This window comes from Meles meles, chromosome 12 (assembly GCF_922984935.1).
Source record: "Meles meles chromosome 12, mMelMel3.1 paternal haplotype, whole genome shotgun sequence".
Lineage (NCBI taxonomy): Eukaryota > Metazoa > Chordata > Mammalia > Carnivora > Mustelidae > Meles > Meles meles.
This window is the reverse complement of record NC_060077.1, coordinates 32,467,397-32,484,453: the sequence shown is the minus strand read 5'-3', so window position 1 is coordinate 32,484,453 and position 17,057 is coordinate 32,467,397. Positions and strand designations below refer to the sequence as shown.

General features: G+C 51.4%; 1 protein-coding gene across 11 annotated transcripts in view; it reads left to right on the top strand.

The window, feature by feature from the left end:
* Positions 1 to 17,057, top strand: part of GNB1L (G protein subunit beta 1 like) — a 58,918-nt gene that overhangs the window by 18,190 nt on the left and 23,671 nt on the right. For 8 of the 11 annotated variants that reach the window (XM_046025225.1, XM_046025223.1, XM_046025220.1 and 5 more), the window contains 3 exons: positions 8,607 to 8,752; positions 9,261 to 9,386; positions 14,327 to 14,489. In XM_046025225.1, coding sequence (XP_045881181.1) covers positions 8,628 to 8,752; positions 9,261 to 9,386; positions 14,327 to 14,489 — 414 coding nt within the window. In that variant the 5' untranslated portion in view covers positions 8,607 to 8,627. Of the gene's footprint in view, positions 1 to 6,655; positions 6,706 to 8,606; positions 8,753 to 9,260; positions 9,387 to 14,326; positions 14,490 to 17,057 lie in introns of all 11 variants that reach the window. The other 3 variants (XM_046025224.1, XM_046025222.1, XM_046025221.1) reach the window with 1 other exon arrangement.

Here is a 17,057-nt window from a genome sequence, read left to right as displayed (position 1 = left end):
TGTTTGTGCATATGGAAGCTATTAAGTTCTCTTTGTTAGTTTTTTTCCCTGATACTATACTAAGGGTTTTTGTTTTTGTTTTTTTTTAACATTTGAATTGGTTTTATCATTGATTATCTAAGGCTCTCAAGTATATCATCATGTCATCTGGAAGATCATTTAATGTTTTCTTTTCTAAGTCATATGCCTTTAATTGATTTTTCTTATTTAATTGCATTGGCTTAAACTTTCAGTATAGTGTTGAATAGTAGTATAGATATTGGGTATTCTGATCTAAGAGAAAATATCTCCAATATTTCTTCATGAAGTAATGTTTTGACTGTAGAAGGAGGTTGTGTGTGTGTGTGTGTGTGTGTGTGTGTATTTTAATAATTTTTAAGAAACCCATAAGTTTCTCTTTGGTTAGGTGGGGTTTGTTTTGTTTTAAGATTTTATTTATTTATTTTGAGAGAGAGAGAGACAGCACGAGTGATGGGGAAGTGCAGACGGTGAGGGAGAAGCAGATTCCCCACTGAGCAGGGAGCCAGGTTAAGTGTTTTAATAAAAACCCAGGTGCCCTGGTTAAATGTTTTAATAAAAAAATGGGTATTGGGGCACCTGGGTGGCTCAATGGGTTAAGCCTCTGCCTTCGGGTCAGGTCATGATCCCAGGGTCCTGAGATCAACCCCGGTGTCAGGCTTCCTACTCAGTGGGGAGCTTGCTTATCCATCTCCCTCTGCCTTCCACCCCCTCTGCTCATGTTCTCTCTTGCTTGCTCTCTCTGACACACACATACTCTCTCTCTCTCAAATAAATAAATAAAATATCTTTAAAAAACACAACAACTAACCTTACATTTCCACTTGGTCATCCTGTATTATTTTTTTAATTTGATGTTGTATTTTGTTTGCTAATATTTTATTTACTATTTTTGTATAATAATCATAAGTTATATTGGTCTCTACTTTCCCTCTGATCAAAGCTTTAAATATACCTCATGAATTCTGGTTTATAGTGCTTTTCATTGTCATTTCTTAAAGTTAGTGGAGTGAGTACTTCCCATTTCACCCAAAATTTGTTGTATAATAAATGGTTTTAAATTTTTAGTTGGGAGGACATTTTAGTTTTTATTTTGTTAATTTCTGATATAACTGCACTGTGGTCATAGTGTGTGTCTATAATATTTCTTCTTTATGGAACTTACTGATGTTTTCTTTGTGACCCAGTACACAATTTTTTTTTTAAAGATTTTATTTATTTATTTGACAGAGAGAGAGAGATCACAAGTAGGCAGAGAGGCAGGCAGAGAGAGGAAGGGAAGCAGGCTCCCCGCTGAGCAGAGACCCCCCCCCCCCCATGCGGGTCTCGATCCCAGGACCCCGAGATCATGACCTGAGCCAAAGGCAGTGGCTTAACCCACTGAGCCACCCAGGTGCCCTGACCCAGTATACAATTTTTTTTTTTAATTTTATTTATTTGACAGAGAGAAATCACAACTAGGCAGAGAGGCAGGCAGAGAGAGAGGAGGAAGCAGGCTTCCTGTGGAGCAGAGAGCCCGATGTGGGGCTCGATCCCAGGACCCTGGGATCATGACCTGAGCCAAAGGCAGAAGCTTTAACCCACTGAGCCACTCAGGCGCCCCCCAGTATACAATTTTTATACATGTTCACATGCACTTGAGAAGAAGGGGTAGTCTCTGTTTTCTGGGTGTAAAGTTCCATATGGATCCATAATATTTACCCCTTGGAGTCTTCTATTTCCTTACTTATTATTTATTATTCACTTGCTATGATTTGTATTAAGAGTGGCAGTATATCCTGTTCTCCAATTCTTGATGAATTTTTTCTGTGACTCCATGCATTCCCTGTAGTTTCTGCTTTATAAAGGTGGTGTTTCTGTCTTTTAGTACATAGGTATTCAAAACAATCATATATTCATTGTAAATTGCAGCTTTCAGTATTGCAAAGTATCTGGGTTTGTCAATTCTGATGCTTTTTGGCTAGAATTCAACTTTGTTGACATCTGTATTTCAACCCCTGCTTTTTTATTGTTTCTATTTGTCTGAAATACCTTTGTCCATCTCTAGTTTTAGCCTTTTGGAATCACTTTAACTTAAAAAAAAAAAGATTTATATATTTATTTGAGTGAGAGAGAGAGAGAGCACGTGTGCATGAGTCAGTGTGCTGAGGGAGAGGGAGACAAGTCCCAAGTAAACTATGCTGAATGCAGAGCCCTAGGCTTAGTCTCAGGGCCCCAACCATGATCACAACCTGAGCTGAAACCAATCAGGTACATAACTGACTGCACCACCCAGGCATGCCCCCACCCTTTTTTCCTTATTGACTTTATATTCTGAGTATTCTGGGTATGGCCTATCATCAGATATATATGTCATAAATATTTTCTCCCTGTCTATAGCCTCCTTTTTTATGTTCTTAATGTCTCTTAATGAGAATTATCATTTTGAGTTTCAGCCATGTGAGACTGGAGTTTATACATTTTCAGTTTTGTGGAATATTCTATTATATGTATGTACCAACTTTGTGCAGTTGATGGCCATTTGCATTGTTTCTGGTTTTTATTAGCATGCATAATATTGCTATGAACATTCTTGTACAAATCTCTTCTTGTACATATGTGAGAATTTCTTTAGGGTATTTATCTAAGAATGGGGTTGCTACCTCAAAAGGTGTGCAGACTAGTCCTAGATTGTTTTCCAAAGTGATTCTTTCAATTTATGTTCTCTCTTGCAAGATAAAGGGTTCAAGTTGTCCCACATTGTTGTCAACATTTGACAGATTGTTTAATCTTTTGCTAATTTGCTAGGAGTGTAATTATATTACATTGTGGTTTTGACAGGCTTTCCAAGATTATTAATTAGGTTAAACATCTTTTCATATGTTTATTAGCCATTTATGTTTCTTGTGATATATCTGTTCAAGTCTTTCGCTTATTTTCCTTTTTGGCGTTTGCTTTCTTATTGTATTGATCTGTGTGTTCTTTATTCTAGATATGAGTCCAGTGTGGGTTTGTCTTTCCTCTCCTTCCTCTAGAATGCTTTTATAATTTAAAGAATGCTTTTATAATTTTAATTTTATAATTTATAATTTTTATAATTTTACAGAAAAATTGCAAATATAGTATAGTGAATACTTACATACCCTTCACTTATGTTCATTAATTGTTCACATTTTGCCACATTTGCTTTACCTGTCTGTATGTAGATAGAGATCAGAATTTCTTTTTCTGAAACATTTGAAAACAGTGTGCAGACATCATGATGTTTCAGCCCTAAAACACTGTAGCCTGGGAATAAGGGCATTCTTCTAGGCAAAATACAATTATCCTGCCCAAGAAAATGAACAATAATTTCATGTTTTAAAAGATATTACATTTCTTTATTTAGAGAGAAAGTGAGTATGAGAGGGAGGAGGGGCAGAGGGAGAGGGAGAGAATCCCAAGCCAACTCTGCACTGATGCTGAGATCAGACCTGAGCTGAAATCAAGAGTCAGATGCTCAACTGACTGAGTGGCCCAGGTGCCCCACAGTAATTCCATATTATTTACAGTCCATATTCAGAAACTCCTCAGTTGTTCCCTTACCATTCTGATCTCAGCCAGGTTCATGTGTTATATCTGGTCACAATGCCTCTTTAGTCTCTCAACTTAGAACCTTCACCCTGCTTTTTGCTCTCGTTTTTTCTCTTGATCTTGACCTTTTTGATAAGTATGAGCTAGCTGCCTTGCCCAATATCCTGTAATCTGGATGTGTCTGTTTTCTGCAAGTCATTGGCATAGGTGTACAAGGATGGTGCTGTGTTTTCTGGCATCATCTCAGGAGATAAGTGATGCTGGTTTGTTTACTATTGGCGGTGCCAGCTTCAGTCTCATGGTGAAGGTGGTGACAGCCAGATGTCTCCATTGTTAAGGAACATTCTCCTTCTGCGATCAGTAAATAATCTGTAATGTAATACCTTGGCACAGTGCAAATCTCCTGTTTCCCAACAGCCTTTCACCCAGTTGGATCCTTTTTCAAATCTGTGGTGAATTTTGTGATTTCTTGCTCTCCACTTGTGATTTTAGCTCCCTCTTTCTATTTCTTCAGAGCCTTAAACACCTTTATTCTAGATGCCTGGATGCTTTGTGCTCTAGGGGTCTAGTTCTGCCTTTTGTTGTTTCTCATGGCTCTCACTCATGGTGCTGTGTTTCCCTTTTCTTTTCTATGAGTTCTGACTGCTTGCATTTCATAGGACTTTATCTGTGAATTCATTCAGGCCTGTGTTGAAGGTGGGCTCCTTCTGAGAGACATTCACAGACTGAAGTTTTGGAGACCTCCTGAGGTGGTGTAAATTAGGACATCATTCTGGCACCTCTGGTGTAGGTCTACTTCTGTTTCAGTTTAACACTGAGCATTTAGTCCTGTGGGGTCTCATCTTTATGGAGATGTTCTAGGAGATTGTCCACTTTGGGAGGGCCCTAAGCTTTGTCTTTCATGGACTTGGAAGCCTTGCCTTAGAACCAGAATTCTAGATCACTACTGTAGCAAATGCCCTCAGGGCAGGTGCCAATTTGGGGAGGCTCCATAGACCTCACTATGTTTGACTTCTGCTTACTTAGTGTTTGACCTTTGAAGATTCTAAACTTTTTTTTTTTGGATAGCTTAGTGATGTACTGAAGAATTTTTTTTTTTTTAAAGATTTTATTTATTTATTTGACAGAGATCACAAGTAGGCAGAGAGGCAGGCAGAGGGGGTGGGGAAACAGGCTCCCTGCTGAGCAGAGAGCCCAATGCGGGGCTCGATCCCAGGGTACTTGGATCATGACCTGAGCCGAAGGCAGGGGCTTTAACTCACTGAGCCAACCAGGCGCCCCGAGTTTGGGTTTTTATTTTAGTTGGTTTGTGGGCAACTATCCTGTCACAGAGTGGTGCCTCCCTAGTTTCTGCTGGTTATGGAATTCTTAGGTGCCTTGTGGGGCTTCTGGAAGCCATTCTCTGCTCTCCTGTGGCCCACTTATGGAGGGCCTGGGTGGAGGGTGCTGTTTGAGGTACTTGCAGCATCCCATGTGGCTTGTCCTTGCTTTCCCAGGCGTAGGCAGTCAGTGAGGCAAGATCTGGTGGGCTGGAGTCATCAGGGATAGTGCTTGGTTGACTCTGGTGGTGGCTTCCCTGCTTTGGCTCACTTCTCAGTGCTCCTTGTTGATTCCAGGCTTCTTCAAGGACCAGCGGTCCTGTTGCAGTAAAAGGAAAGGGTTCTGTGACTGAGGGCACGGTCGGTGCTTAAGGCCGACTCAGGGATCAGGCTGTGGTCTTTGGGTACCAGCTTCTTCCTTGGCCCTCCCTGCCTCCTCTGCATTTGCCAGTCTCTGGTTGTTTGCCTGCCTTCCCCATGAGGGGCACCCTTGGGTCCCATGGCTGCTGTGCCTGCCTGAGGCGTGCATGGCTTGGTGGGAGGATGAGTGCTGGGTGTAGCCTGGTCCCAGCCACCTATGCCTTTCCCCATGGGACCCTGTCTGCCTGCTGCTCCTCATGCCAGGAGGAAGGCTCCATCTGGGCCCTTCTCTGTGGGGCTGACCCTGAGTCCTGCCAGGCTGCTGCTTCTGAGGTGGGACACAGGGGGGCACTGTCATCCTCCATCCATGGGCCCAGGGCCTGAGGGGCTTTCAGGGTTTGCAGCATCGGTTGGAAAGGCTGTCAGAGTTGCGCAAATTTTGTCAGGTTGTCTTTCTTTTAATTTTGAAAAGAATGTGTCTCTCTTTGACATCTCGAAGAACAGGCAGAATCCAAAGTTGTGCTCGGTGGATTAAGTTTCATGTTCCTTTGCCCTCTGGGAGGAAAAGACGAGTGACAGAACAGGGGAATGAGGCAGTGGCGGGCGGCTGGTACCGCGCACCGGTATTGCACAAGGGGCTGCAGCCTCCGCTCCAGGCGGCTCACTGCCAGGGGAGATAGGATAACGCGATTATTCTCAATTAGATTAATAAAGAATAATTAGATGTCATAAATCAAGTAATCATAGGATATTGTCATGGGAAAAATATGTAGCTAGAATTAATTAGTTTTCAAATAAAGCGTTTATTTTAATTGCTTGAAATGATGGAGCCCTTAATTGCCGATGCATCATTTTGGCCTGAACAGTTTGGTTGTTGTAACAACGTGACGGGTTTGTTCCCCGCAGTTCTGGGGAAACAATAGAGGAGAACTTGATTTCATCACCTCAGACGGAGCCTTGTGCTGGTGAGGTTCTGGAAACTCCCATCGGGGCGGCAGGCAGGTGGCAAGTGTGGGCTGCACTTTGGCTGGCACCGCCCAAGGCCCCTGTGCTGCCTGTGCGTGTGTGTGAGTGTGTGCAGGCATGTGTGTGCATGTGTACACCTGTGAGCGTGTGCCCTCTGTCCGTGTGCACATACGTGTGCCTGAATGCTGCGTGTGTGTGTTAGTGTCTCCTGGCAAGCTCACCTGTCCCAGGCCACAGAGCAGGGGCCATGGGTCATGGAGCAATGTGGGGTCAGGTCTTTGCCCATAGGAGGCCGTCCTTGCGTTTGGGAAGAGTCAGTTGGTTTTTAGCTAAAGCTGAGAGAGGTGTTCAGAGCAAAAACCCTAAAAAAGAAAGAAAGAAATAGGGACTTGGCCATTTGTAAGGTCCGTTCTCAGAGACCCCTTCCTTCTCTTTGACAGAGGCGGGATCAAGCAGTGGAGCAGCTGCCTATGGTCTCTCCCCAGTAAGGGTGAGCATCTGCCCCTTCCTGTCCCCAGCCCTGCCATGTCTGCTCTGGGTCATTAGGATCAGCCCCAACCCTACTTCCAGCCCTCATGTGGACCAGGCCTCAGCTGGCAGTGGCTTTCCACTGGGTCTCTACAGCATTTCCCTGGCTCCGGTGGTCTCCGGAGTCTCAGGTCACTACCTGCCCCCCACTCCTCTCCTGTCTGGTGACTCAGAGCCCCTTAGCCTCCAAGGCCCCAGCTGCCTTGACAGTGGCATTTCTCAGGTGTTTGAACCTTGCACTCTAGTGAAGCTACTCCGGGCTCTATTCCGGAGAGAGAGAGAGAGAGAGAGAGAGAGAGAGAGAAGGAAAGGGTCTGGGATGTTTTCAACGAGGGGAGGTACAGGGCTTCCCGGTGAGGGTGTGGCTGAGTGGTGCCTGGACCAGTCTCCAGCTGGAGAAACTCACGCCCCTCCTTCCTCTGCGACTGCGTGTTTGCCTGTCCTCTGGCTTAGCCCCCATCCCACGTGAGCCTTGTCTTTGGCCTGGAACCCCCTCCAGCCTCTGGCATTGGCAAAGGCTCCCTCCTGGAGGAATACTATCTTCTCTGCTCCTGTTCTTTGCCCTGCCCAGTTCCCCTGGGGGTTGTGGCTCCCTCCATGGCCAGGTAGCCTCCTCCCTGGTCTGTGTCCAGGCTGGAGAGGGACAGGTGGCGAAGCGTCTCAGATCCCAGCAGGAGAGGCCCCCTGATGAAATTGCTGCAGCCTCCCAGCAGTCTGCTCCTGGCCTTTCCTGCTGTATCCCCAGCCTGGCCTGGGACCTGCAGGCTGACAGATGTGCCCCTTGGTCATTGGAGCAGGTCACTTCTGGTCCAGCAACCCCCCCTGAACCATTGCTGGGGTGGCTCAGTGGTGACCCTCGGAGGCTTCTCCTTTCAGGAGGGTGGGCCCCATGGGACCAGTGATTTGAGGAAAGGTCACTTATCTGTCATATCTGTCCTCCTGGGGAGCGACATGGTAACTCAGTCCCTACTCTTTCCCCACACACCAGTGCACTGGCCGCTCTGCCTCTTGGTGGCAGCATGCAGACTTTAGGCCTGAATCTGAGGGGCCTGGGGTAGCTCACCAGACCATTCCCTGCCTTCTTTTCTCCAGCAGTGAATGTGGTGCTGCCTTCTCTGAGGGCAGACGTATAGGCCCTCAGGACCCAGCAGGCAGGGTCTGCAGCACATGTGAGGGAGATTCCTCTCTATCTTTGGGTCCTGCTCTCTCCCGCAGCCCCCAGGGTGCCCATACACCTCTTGTCTGTCCCTCGGTTCATCCCTTCAATATGCACGTGCTGAGAAGCTGCTGTGTGCCTGATGCTGGTGGTCAGGCCTGTGGTCTGCAGGGAGCAGGCCAGTGTGGCCCCTGTTCCCTGAGCTTGCTGTGGGGCCAGAGTGGACAGCATGTCCAGCCATGTTACTGCTCCACTGCAGGAAGGAGAGGAGAGGGGCCTCATGAGGGAAGAGGGAGGCTGAATTTGCAGTACTCAGCCAGGCTCAGAGGCAGGACAGACACCCCCAGGCGTGTGGACAGCCCAGGAGTAGAGAAGACAGCCTGAGGGAGGAGGAGTCACTCTTCCCACTGCTGTGGCCAGTGGGATTCAGGGAGTCAGAGGGTATAGGGTGGGTGGACAGCAGGCCTTGGAGGCCAGAGACAGGCTCTATGCAGGGTGCTGGGGTGAGAGTGACCTCAGAAGGGTGCGGCGCCACTGCGCCCCCCCAGAGATGGTGCAGGTTGGGGCCACAGTGATGCCATTTGGGTGTAGAGGCCGAGAGGTGTGAGGGTAGACAGGCTGAAGGGGCTGGGCAGCATCCAGGGAGGCTCCTATTGCCTTCCTGAAGGACAACAGGGGAGTCACTTATGCCTTTCCTTGGTCCCCAGGAGCCTGCATCCCCAGCCAGTATGGCAGCCTCCCCACTCCCACCACCAGACCCCCAGTTTGTCCTCCGCGGTACCCAGTCGGCGGTGCACGCGCTGCATTTCTTCGGAGGAGCCCAAGGACAGGGGCGCCCACTCCTCCTCTCAGGGTGAGTAGCTGTGGCCCCAACCCAAGCCCAGGGGTTAGCCCATGGTGAATTTAGGGGCAATGGGCTACCAGTGAGCCAAGGGCTCATTTGGGGATCTCAGTGACAGGCTCAAACAGCCCATCCCTCTCGGGCACCCGGACTTTTCAGAACCCACTGACAAGCCGTCCCTCGGGCCTGGCCCCCTTGGAGGAGGCAGGGAGCACGCCCTCTCTCACAGACACCACACAGTTTACAGTGTCAGCGGTAGCCCCCGTGCCTCTCCAGAGGAGTGGACTCTGCCTCGGGTGCCCTCTGAGGCTCCTGAGGGCTCTGCCCACCATCCCTGGTAAAGGACCACTGTGCCACTTTTACCCTTAGTTCACATGTCCAGCCGTCCTCTAAACTGAAAGCTCCGACTGAAATGCCTGGTGCACCAGCTGGGTGGTTTCTCCGCCAGCCCTGCAGAGCATGCTGGGACTGTCCTCTGATCCCTCTCCCTGAGCCTGTGCTTTTGCGCTTGTCACAACAGGTCCCTGAGCGGGCTGGTGCACATCTGGAGCCTGCAGACGCGGAGGGCAGTTGCAACCCTGGATGGCCACGGGGGCCAATGTGTGACCTGGCTGCGGACACTGCCCCAAGGGCACCAGCTGCTCAGGTGGGTCTTGATGGCAGCAAGTACAGTCCCAAAGGAGTCAAGCTGTGGCTCTCAGCAGGGGCCATGAACTTGCCGCTGGAGGCTCTTGGGGTCTCCCCCAGCTGCCAGGGCAGCCCCTCCCCATGGCAGAGCAGTGTGATCTCTGCCCTTGGCCCGTCCAGAGGCAGTGTCCAGGTCCACTGGGTGCCCGTCGCTGCCGTCTTTGTGACCACTGCTCTGTCCAGGCAGGTGCCTACTGAGAGGAGCCTGATGAACGCACAAAACAACTCTGCAGTGACCTGAGCAGAGGCCTCCCTGGCCTGCCAGGGCTCTCCAGTGGCAAGAGCTAAGGGTCCATGGCTGAGCTCCAGGGTTCTTCTTAGAGGAGCCTCAGCTTCCTTCCTGTGGACCCCAGGGCTCTGGTGTCACCACACCTCCTCTGACGAGTGGTCCCTTTCCCATGCAGTGGTGCAGAACTTGCGTCTAAAGTCCGCCCACTGATTGGGGTTGTACTCCAAACCCTGAGAGCAGCCACCCTCTCCCTGCCCTGGGCACTGGGAGTGCCACAGGGGCGCCCAGGTCCATGGCATTTGGGCTGACCGGTGCAGGGTGAGCAGGAGACAAGGAGAGCAGGGTGGGCATGTGGCACTCCTGACAGAGGAAGCTGTGTGGTGGGCCCAGCTGTGAGCAGCTGGAGACCGGGCAGCAGAGCCCAGGGGGGCCATGTTCTGGCACTGCCACCAGGGCCTTGAAGAGGTGCCAGGCTGGGGACTCCAGGTAAGAGATGGGCCAGAAGGCAGCAGGAAGGGGCAGGTGGGGGAGAGAATGAGCTTATGTCTAAGTTTAAGTGAAACTTTCCTGAATGCCCTCCAGGGCAGGTCTGCCTTCCGGCCGTGGACTCAGATCCTGGACATCTAGGCACCATGGTTCCCAGTCCCCAGAGGACAAGGCCTGTCAGGGACACACCCTTCTGCAAAGCACTTTTGTGCCAGACATGCTGCTGCTATGCCCCTGAAGGTGGCTCGCAGGTTATCGAAGAACCAGAGGTATCCAGGAGGCTGGTGGCTTTAGACGTGTGTGCTTGCAGACCCACACACTGGCCCCCTTCTCCCCAGTTGGTGTGGCAGGCCCTCCGTATGGTTGTGGACTTTCCCTGATGCTTAGAATACACACTGCGTCCAAATACCACACTAAACCGCTTGCACTGGATGTTGCTGTTTGTAAACATTCCTCCTATGTTTTCAGCCAAGGCCTTAGGACCCTTGGCGCCTCCTGCTCCTCCAGGGCCCAGATGCCTTGGGCTGCTCTCAGGGAATCCCCAGCCCTGGGGTCTGCCCCTCAGAAAGCTGGCCTGACATTGTGTGGGGAGGCAAGCGGCAAGGGCAGCCTGTGAGTGAATGTTGGACGGTTGATCCTTCCCCTTTCCAAGCTGGACGGCACTGCGGTAGCCGTGCTCCAGGCAGGGGCCCGTGGGTCGGGAGGTCTGCAGCGCAGACTGTGCACGTTCTTGGAATGCCCAGGTGCGTTTACGTTGCACTAGAGGCCGAGCGCCCAGCTGTGTTTGGAAGCCAAGTGTCTCCAAAGTGGCTCTTGAGAAAGGCAGGTATGCTTTCATGTCAAGGGGAGGCTGGAGGACAGAAAGCTGGGGGCTCGAGGGTACACCTGTGCCCAGTGACAGCCACCTGGGTGGGTGTGTTTCCTACCTCTTCTATGGCAACCGCAGCACCCTTGCAGAAAAGTGCACAGAACAAGTTTGCAGACTGTTGTACTATCACAGAGTGGACACCTGGGTAACCACTGAAGTCAGAGCAGAGCCCTGATGCTGGCTCCATTCTCGTCCTCAGGAGGCAGCCCCCTTGCCCCTCATTCTTGCCTTACCATTCGGAATCTGCATCTCCAAAAAGCACAGACTTGTTAGGTCTGGTTTTTTTTTTCTTACTTACAAAAATGGCACCGTGCAGAACAGCTTCCTTTGTATGGGACTGCTTCTGCTCAGCTCTACTTTGTGAGCTCCACGGTGGGTACGTGTAGCTGTAGGGCACTGTGTGGGATTTTCCTGTGCAGTGTTCCACTGGATGTGTATGAATGCTCATTCTACTGGCAGTGGAGATCTGGGTCATCCACTTGGGGCCAAGAAGCTTAAGGATTAAGACCCCAGTCTGGGTCTCCGGGCGCCCAGTGCATGCGTGTCTGCGGATTGGACCCTGGACGCAGAGGTGGGGCATCGGCCACAGGGTGTGCACGTACTGAGCGGCTCAGAAGGTGCCAGGCTGCCCCCAGTGCAAGTGCCTCCACCCCCGCACTGCTTTCTGGGTATGGCCTCATTTGCATTTTCCTGACCACTTAATGAGCCAGCCGCCTTCTGCAGTTGTTAGCCACTGGGATAGAATCTCCCTCCAATCCCCATTTCTCTAGCAGACTGACTACCTTTTTCTCATTGAGTTACGGGAGTTTTTTTATATTCAGATGTGGCTGATATTTATATCACCAGGTGCTGCTCCCACAAAGTGACTTACAGCTCTCACTCAATAATGTGTCAGTGAGTGGAAGTTAGCCATTTAAATGGGGTCAGAGCTGCCATCTTTTCCTTATGGCTGGTGCTTCTGTGTCGTGTAAAGGAGTCCCAGCAACAGGTCGTGAAGATCTGATCTCTCAGGAGCTTCTCTCCTGTTCCTTTTTGGCCCACACTGCAGCTGGAATTGGCTGTTGGTGAGGTGTGCGTTCTTTGTTTCTATATGGATAGCCAGTGGTTCCATCCTCCCTTCCCTCATTTCCCTTCCAAGTTCAGGGACACAGGCGGCTGAGGAAGTGGATTGTGCGGGGTGGCTTCGAGGTAGAGGTGTGGGAGCAGCGTGCCCACTGGGCAGAGGACCAGGGCGATGGGGGCAAGGTCTCAGAGGTAGCTGGGGAGGTTGGGAGATTGGCTGCATCATGCAAGCAAGTTTGTCAGTGGAGCATGGCAGTGAATATCTTGAGGAAAATGGGAGGCAGCTCTCTCCCAATCAGAGATTGGAGTCACACACTTGAGGAGGAGGAAGGGGAGGAAGAAGTCTTGGGGCATCAGCATGAACCGGTGAGGTTTTGAAAGTATATACCCAAAGATAGGTGCAGAAATACTTGTGTGTGTGAGTATGTTTGCCTGTGTGTGTGTGAGGTTTGTGTGTGAAGGTTGTGTATTGTGAGCTATGTTTCCATGTGTGAGTGAGGTGTGTGTGTGAAGTATGTCTGTGAGTGTAAATGTGTGCATGAGGTGTGCTTGTGTGTGTTTGAAGTTTGTGTGTGACTGTGTGTGTGAGGTGTGTTTGCATGTGTGAGTGAGGCGTGTGTGTGTGAGGTGTGTTTGCATGTGTCGGTAAGCTGTGTTTGTATCTGAGGTGTGTATGCATGTGTAGGTGAGGGGTGTGTGTGAGGTGTGTTTGTGTGTTTGCGTGTGTGGGTGAGGGGTGTGTGAGATGTGTTTGCATGTGTGTTTGCATGTGTGGGTGAGGGGGGTATGTGAGGTGTGTTTGCGTGTATGAGTGTTTGTGTGTGTGAGAGAGAGGTGGGTGTGTATGTGAGTGTGTGTGTATTTCCTGGCTCTGCTGAGAGGGCCTGGCGGCAGCGGCACCTCACAACAATAACTACACCAGCGCCCAGACCTTGGTTTGCAAATATCTCTCTGCACTGGAAGGAACAAGGATTCCTTGGAGAAATGATTCTGGGTCTGGAATATCTTGCTGATGGACACGTGTCAGAAGGACCCTGAGCCAGCTCAAAGGGGGTCCCGCTGGCCAATCTGGGATGGTTTGAGCACAAAAATAAATAATGGGAAGTGTAGATGACAGCCCACAGAGTAACACAGGAACACGCAAGTCCAAGCTGATGGAAATAGAGAGAACAGAAGGAGAGGGGAACACCCATTCTTCCTGTAGGATAGTGTCTCGTAAATGGAGGAGGTGGTGGGCGTGGGAGTCCCCTGCCAGTGGCCGAGAAGGCCCCATTCCGGTCTGATGTCTCTGTAAAAGTATTTGTTTTTAACTCAAGTGAACAGACTTTTCCAGAACTCCTCAGATCAGCTATCTGCCCTCCTCCTGGGTGCAGTGTGCAAGACATTTGTCACAGTCTGCAGTCCATCTTGGGAGCCCGACACCCTGATTGTTTTCTTAACTTATACACACTAATGTTTGCTCTTTGTGGGTTGTTCTGTGGGCTTGACGGTGGCCACCATCACGGCAGTGCCCCCCCCCCCAGGGCCACATAGGGCTGCCAGCACCCTGCAGAGCCTCTGTGCTGCTCCCTGTAGACGGCAGCCCCAGTCCCCCACCTGCCGTCATGCCGTCCCGGAAACGTCCCAGCAGGGGAATCATGCCGTAGGTGGCCTTTTGGCTCATAGCAGAAGGCATCTGATATGCCTGCGGGTTGTAGCATGTGTCACAGTTTGTCCCTGTCTGTCACTGAGTGGAATTTTGTGGTGTGGAGGCACATGGTTGGTTCCCTAGCCTCGTACTGAAGAGTCGCATCGAGTTTTGGGCAGTTAGGAAGGGAGCTGCTGTTTGTGTACAGGCTTTTGTGTGAATACAGGTCTTAAATTCACTTGGGAAAACTCGTGAGGGGGTGGGATTGCTGGGCCATCACAGTTAATTCACAGAGGGAGGGAGGAGGGTGAGCTCACACTTCGACAGCACGGGGAGTGGCAGGAAGAGCCCGGGAGGCTGGTCATGGGGCATGTGTCGCAAAGCTCACTGGCACATGGTTGATGGTGCCCCTGTGGGATGGCCCATGAAGGCATCTTGGATACAAAGTCCTTCCTTGGCTTTGGTGCCCCCAGCCAGGTAATGCATACCATCTGGGCGCCTCTCTGGAAGGTGTCCCCTGCCTTCCTTCGGCGTCAGGCTGGCCCCAGCATGCTGGCATTGGTCCAGGTGAGAAACCCAGTCTGCTCACCTCGGAGGCTCATAGCCTGTCTCCTCTTGGTTTGGCAGTCAGGGCCGGGACCTGAAGCTGCACCTGTGGGACCTGGCAGAGGGCAGGAACGCCATCGTGGACTCTGTGGTCCTGGAGAGCATGGGCTTCTGCAGGAGCTCCGTCCTCGCTGGGGCTCAGGAGCGCTGGATGCTGGCTGTGCCGGGGAGAGGTAGTGACGAGGTGAGTGCTAGCCCACCTGGTGCCTGGCTTCACGAGCTGCTTGCATTTGGTTCCCCATCCTGAACACCTATTAGAGAAATGCTGTGCCTGCCACAGGAGCCCCATGGAGTGCCAGACTGCAACTCCAGGGGCCTTGGTCTGGCTGCTGCCCCAGTACCCAGTACTGCATGGCATGGGGCTCGAGACCATTAGGAGTGCAGAGGCAGAGACTGCCTGGAGAGGTCCTCAGAGGACTTAGGAGCAGGCATGCATGGTGGGGAGTCTTGGGCAGGCCGGCAGGAGATGGTGGGAGAGAAATCGTGGCCTTCTGGTAGTCTGGGCATCAGGGGCAGCCTTTTGGGTTGCTGAACTGAGTTCTGGCATGAGAGGCCTTGATCAGACCTGGAATGCTGAGGCTTGGGGGAGGCTGGCACCGGGGTAGTAAGTGCAGAACAGAGGGTGCAGGTGAGAGGGGAACTCAGAGAACGGGGCTCCAGGTGGGCGTGATGGAGCCTTGGAGGTGACTGTCAGATGGAACTCAGGCCAGAGTGGCCAGCAGTGGTTGGTGATGGAGATCTGGTCAGGCTGGGCAGCATGTCCACATCCCCAGAGGCAGAAGAGGCAGAGTCCACCAAGGGGAACAGGTGGTGGGAAGTGAGGGTGGAGGGTAAGGTGGAAGATGGGGATGTGGCCGGAGGGGCCAGCACTTGGGGAGCTGAAGGGAAATTGAAGAAGAACCCAGGATCAGCAATCAGACAGGCCTGTTGCGTGTTGGGGGCATAGGTGCTCAGGGTCTGGGCCGAGTGTGGGGTGCCAGGGGCTCTGAGCTGGGGCAGGGAGGGCCCGGGGGTGCACACATGCAGGGAGAGGGAGCCTCCTGTCTGCTGCCCACGGCCATGTCTCCCTGTGTTCCTTGCCGGTCCCAAAGGGCTGTGCAGCAGGCAGCGCTGGGCAAGGACATGGGGCCCCATGCCCACAGCAGCGAGGTTTGGCCCCTACCCAAGAAGACTCGTTTGTCTTAAAGCAGATTCAGTTCATAAATAATGAGAAAGGAACAGGCATTTATTTGTTCATGATTGCGTTTAAATCGCCAATTAGGAGCTACATACACTTTTCTTGCCAATTTGCCAAAAACCTGTTAAAAGTTTTATGAATGTGAAAAGAGAGGGGTGTGCTTCCTCCCGGACAGCCGGGGCCAGGCAGCGCCAAGCCTCGCTCCTGCGCTGCACACCATAGAGCCCAGCCCTCCCCACTGAGGCGGGGATGCCCCGTGCTGCCCTCTGCTTCTCGGCCTCTCTGGGCCTTCCTGGCTGCACGTCCTGCCCCCAGGGTCTGGCCCCTGACACCCAGCATGTGCTGCTCCACGTTGTTTTTAACTGGTTTGCCGGCTCCCTAGTCGCCAGTGCAGGCGTCACCTGTGGTTTTCAGGAGCAGCCAATCCAAAGACCTCAGATATCCTGGGAAAGTGGTTGTTTTCCACGTTCCCACCTGGAATCTGCCTGGGTGGAATCTGCTTGGAAAGGCATTGCTGGCCTATGCCCAGACAATGCCCAGGGAGGACATGCTCCCACCCTGCTCGGCCGTCTGGGTGGCCACACTTGCCCAAACCAAACATTTTACCTTCTGGAAACTAAGGTTGCAGTCAAGTGCCAGATGGAAAGCACACTGGTATCTGGAGGAGGCTCCGAGCGCAGGCGTCCAGGCCCTTGCCAGAGCCCAGAGCCCAGAGCCCAGAGCCTTTGTCGGACTCACAGCGGCCCCTGGGCTTGCCCTGGTCCTTGGGCCCTGGGCCCCTTGCTCTCTTACACCCAGGATGTGGCTGTGGGTACTGCCACTCACTCTTCCTCCCATAGTGTCTTGCTCAGGCTTCGGGGCTGTCCTGGTTTCCCCCCCCTCCTCCCTGAGCTGACTTGCAGGGTGACTCACCCCTACCTGAGCCCCTTGCCTTCACACCCCTCCTCACTGCCACCAGAGGGATCTTCCTGGGCCCAAAGATTGGGAGAGGCCATCCCTCACCATACCTGTGTGCCCTTGTACCAGGCCATCCGGGGTGTGGGCCCATGCAGACTGTGTGCCCAGGGACTTCTGTTTCTTCTGGCATCCCTCACCCCATGAGCATATGCAAGCAATCAGGGTGGCTTCTCCCCACAGGTCCCAACTACCCAGTCAATATCTTTTTTTTTTTAATATACTTAAAAAAATGTTTTTTAAGTGGGAGGAGGGGCAGAGGGAAAGAGAGAATCTTTTAATTTTTTTAATTTAATTTTTTAAAAGATTTTATTTATTTATTTGAGAGAGAGAGCATGAGTCATGGGCAGAGGCAGAGGGAGAGAGAGAAGCAGGCTGTCCACTGAGCAGGAAGCCCCATGTGGGACTCAATCCCAGGGCCCCAAGATCATGATCCAAGCCAAAGGCAGGCGCTTAACAAACTGAGCCACCCAGGCACCCATATTTCTTTAAAAAATTTTAAAGGATTTTATTTATTCATTGATAGAAAGACCGCACAAGCAAGGAGAGCAGCAGGCAGAGGGAGGAGGAGACGCAGGCTCTCATCTGAGCAGGGAACCCGATGTGGGACTTGATCTCAGG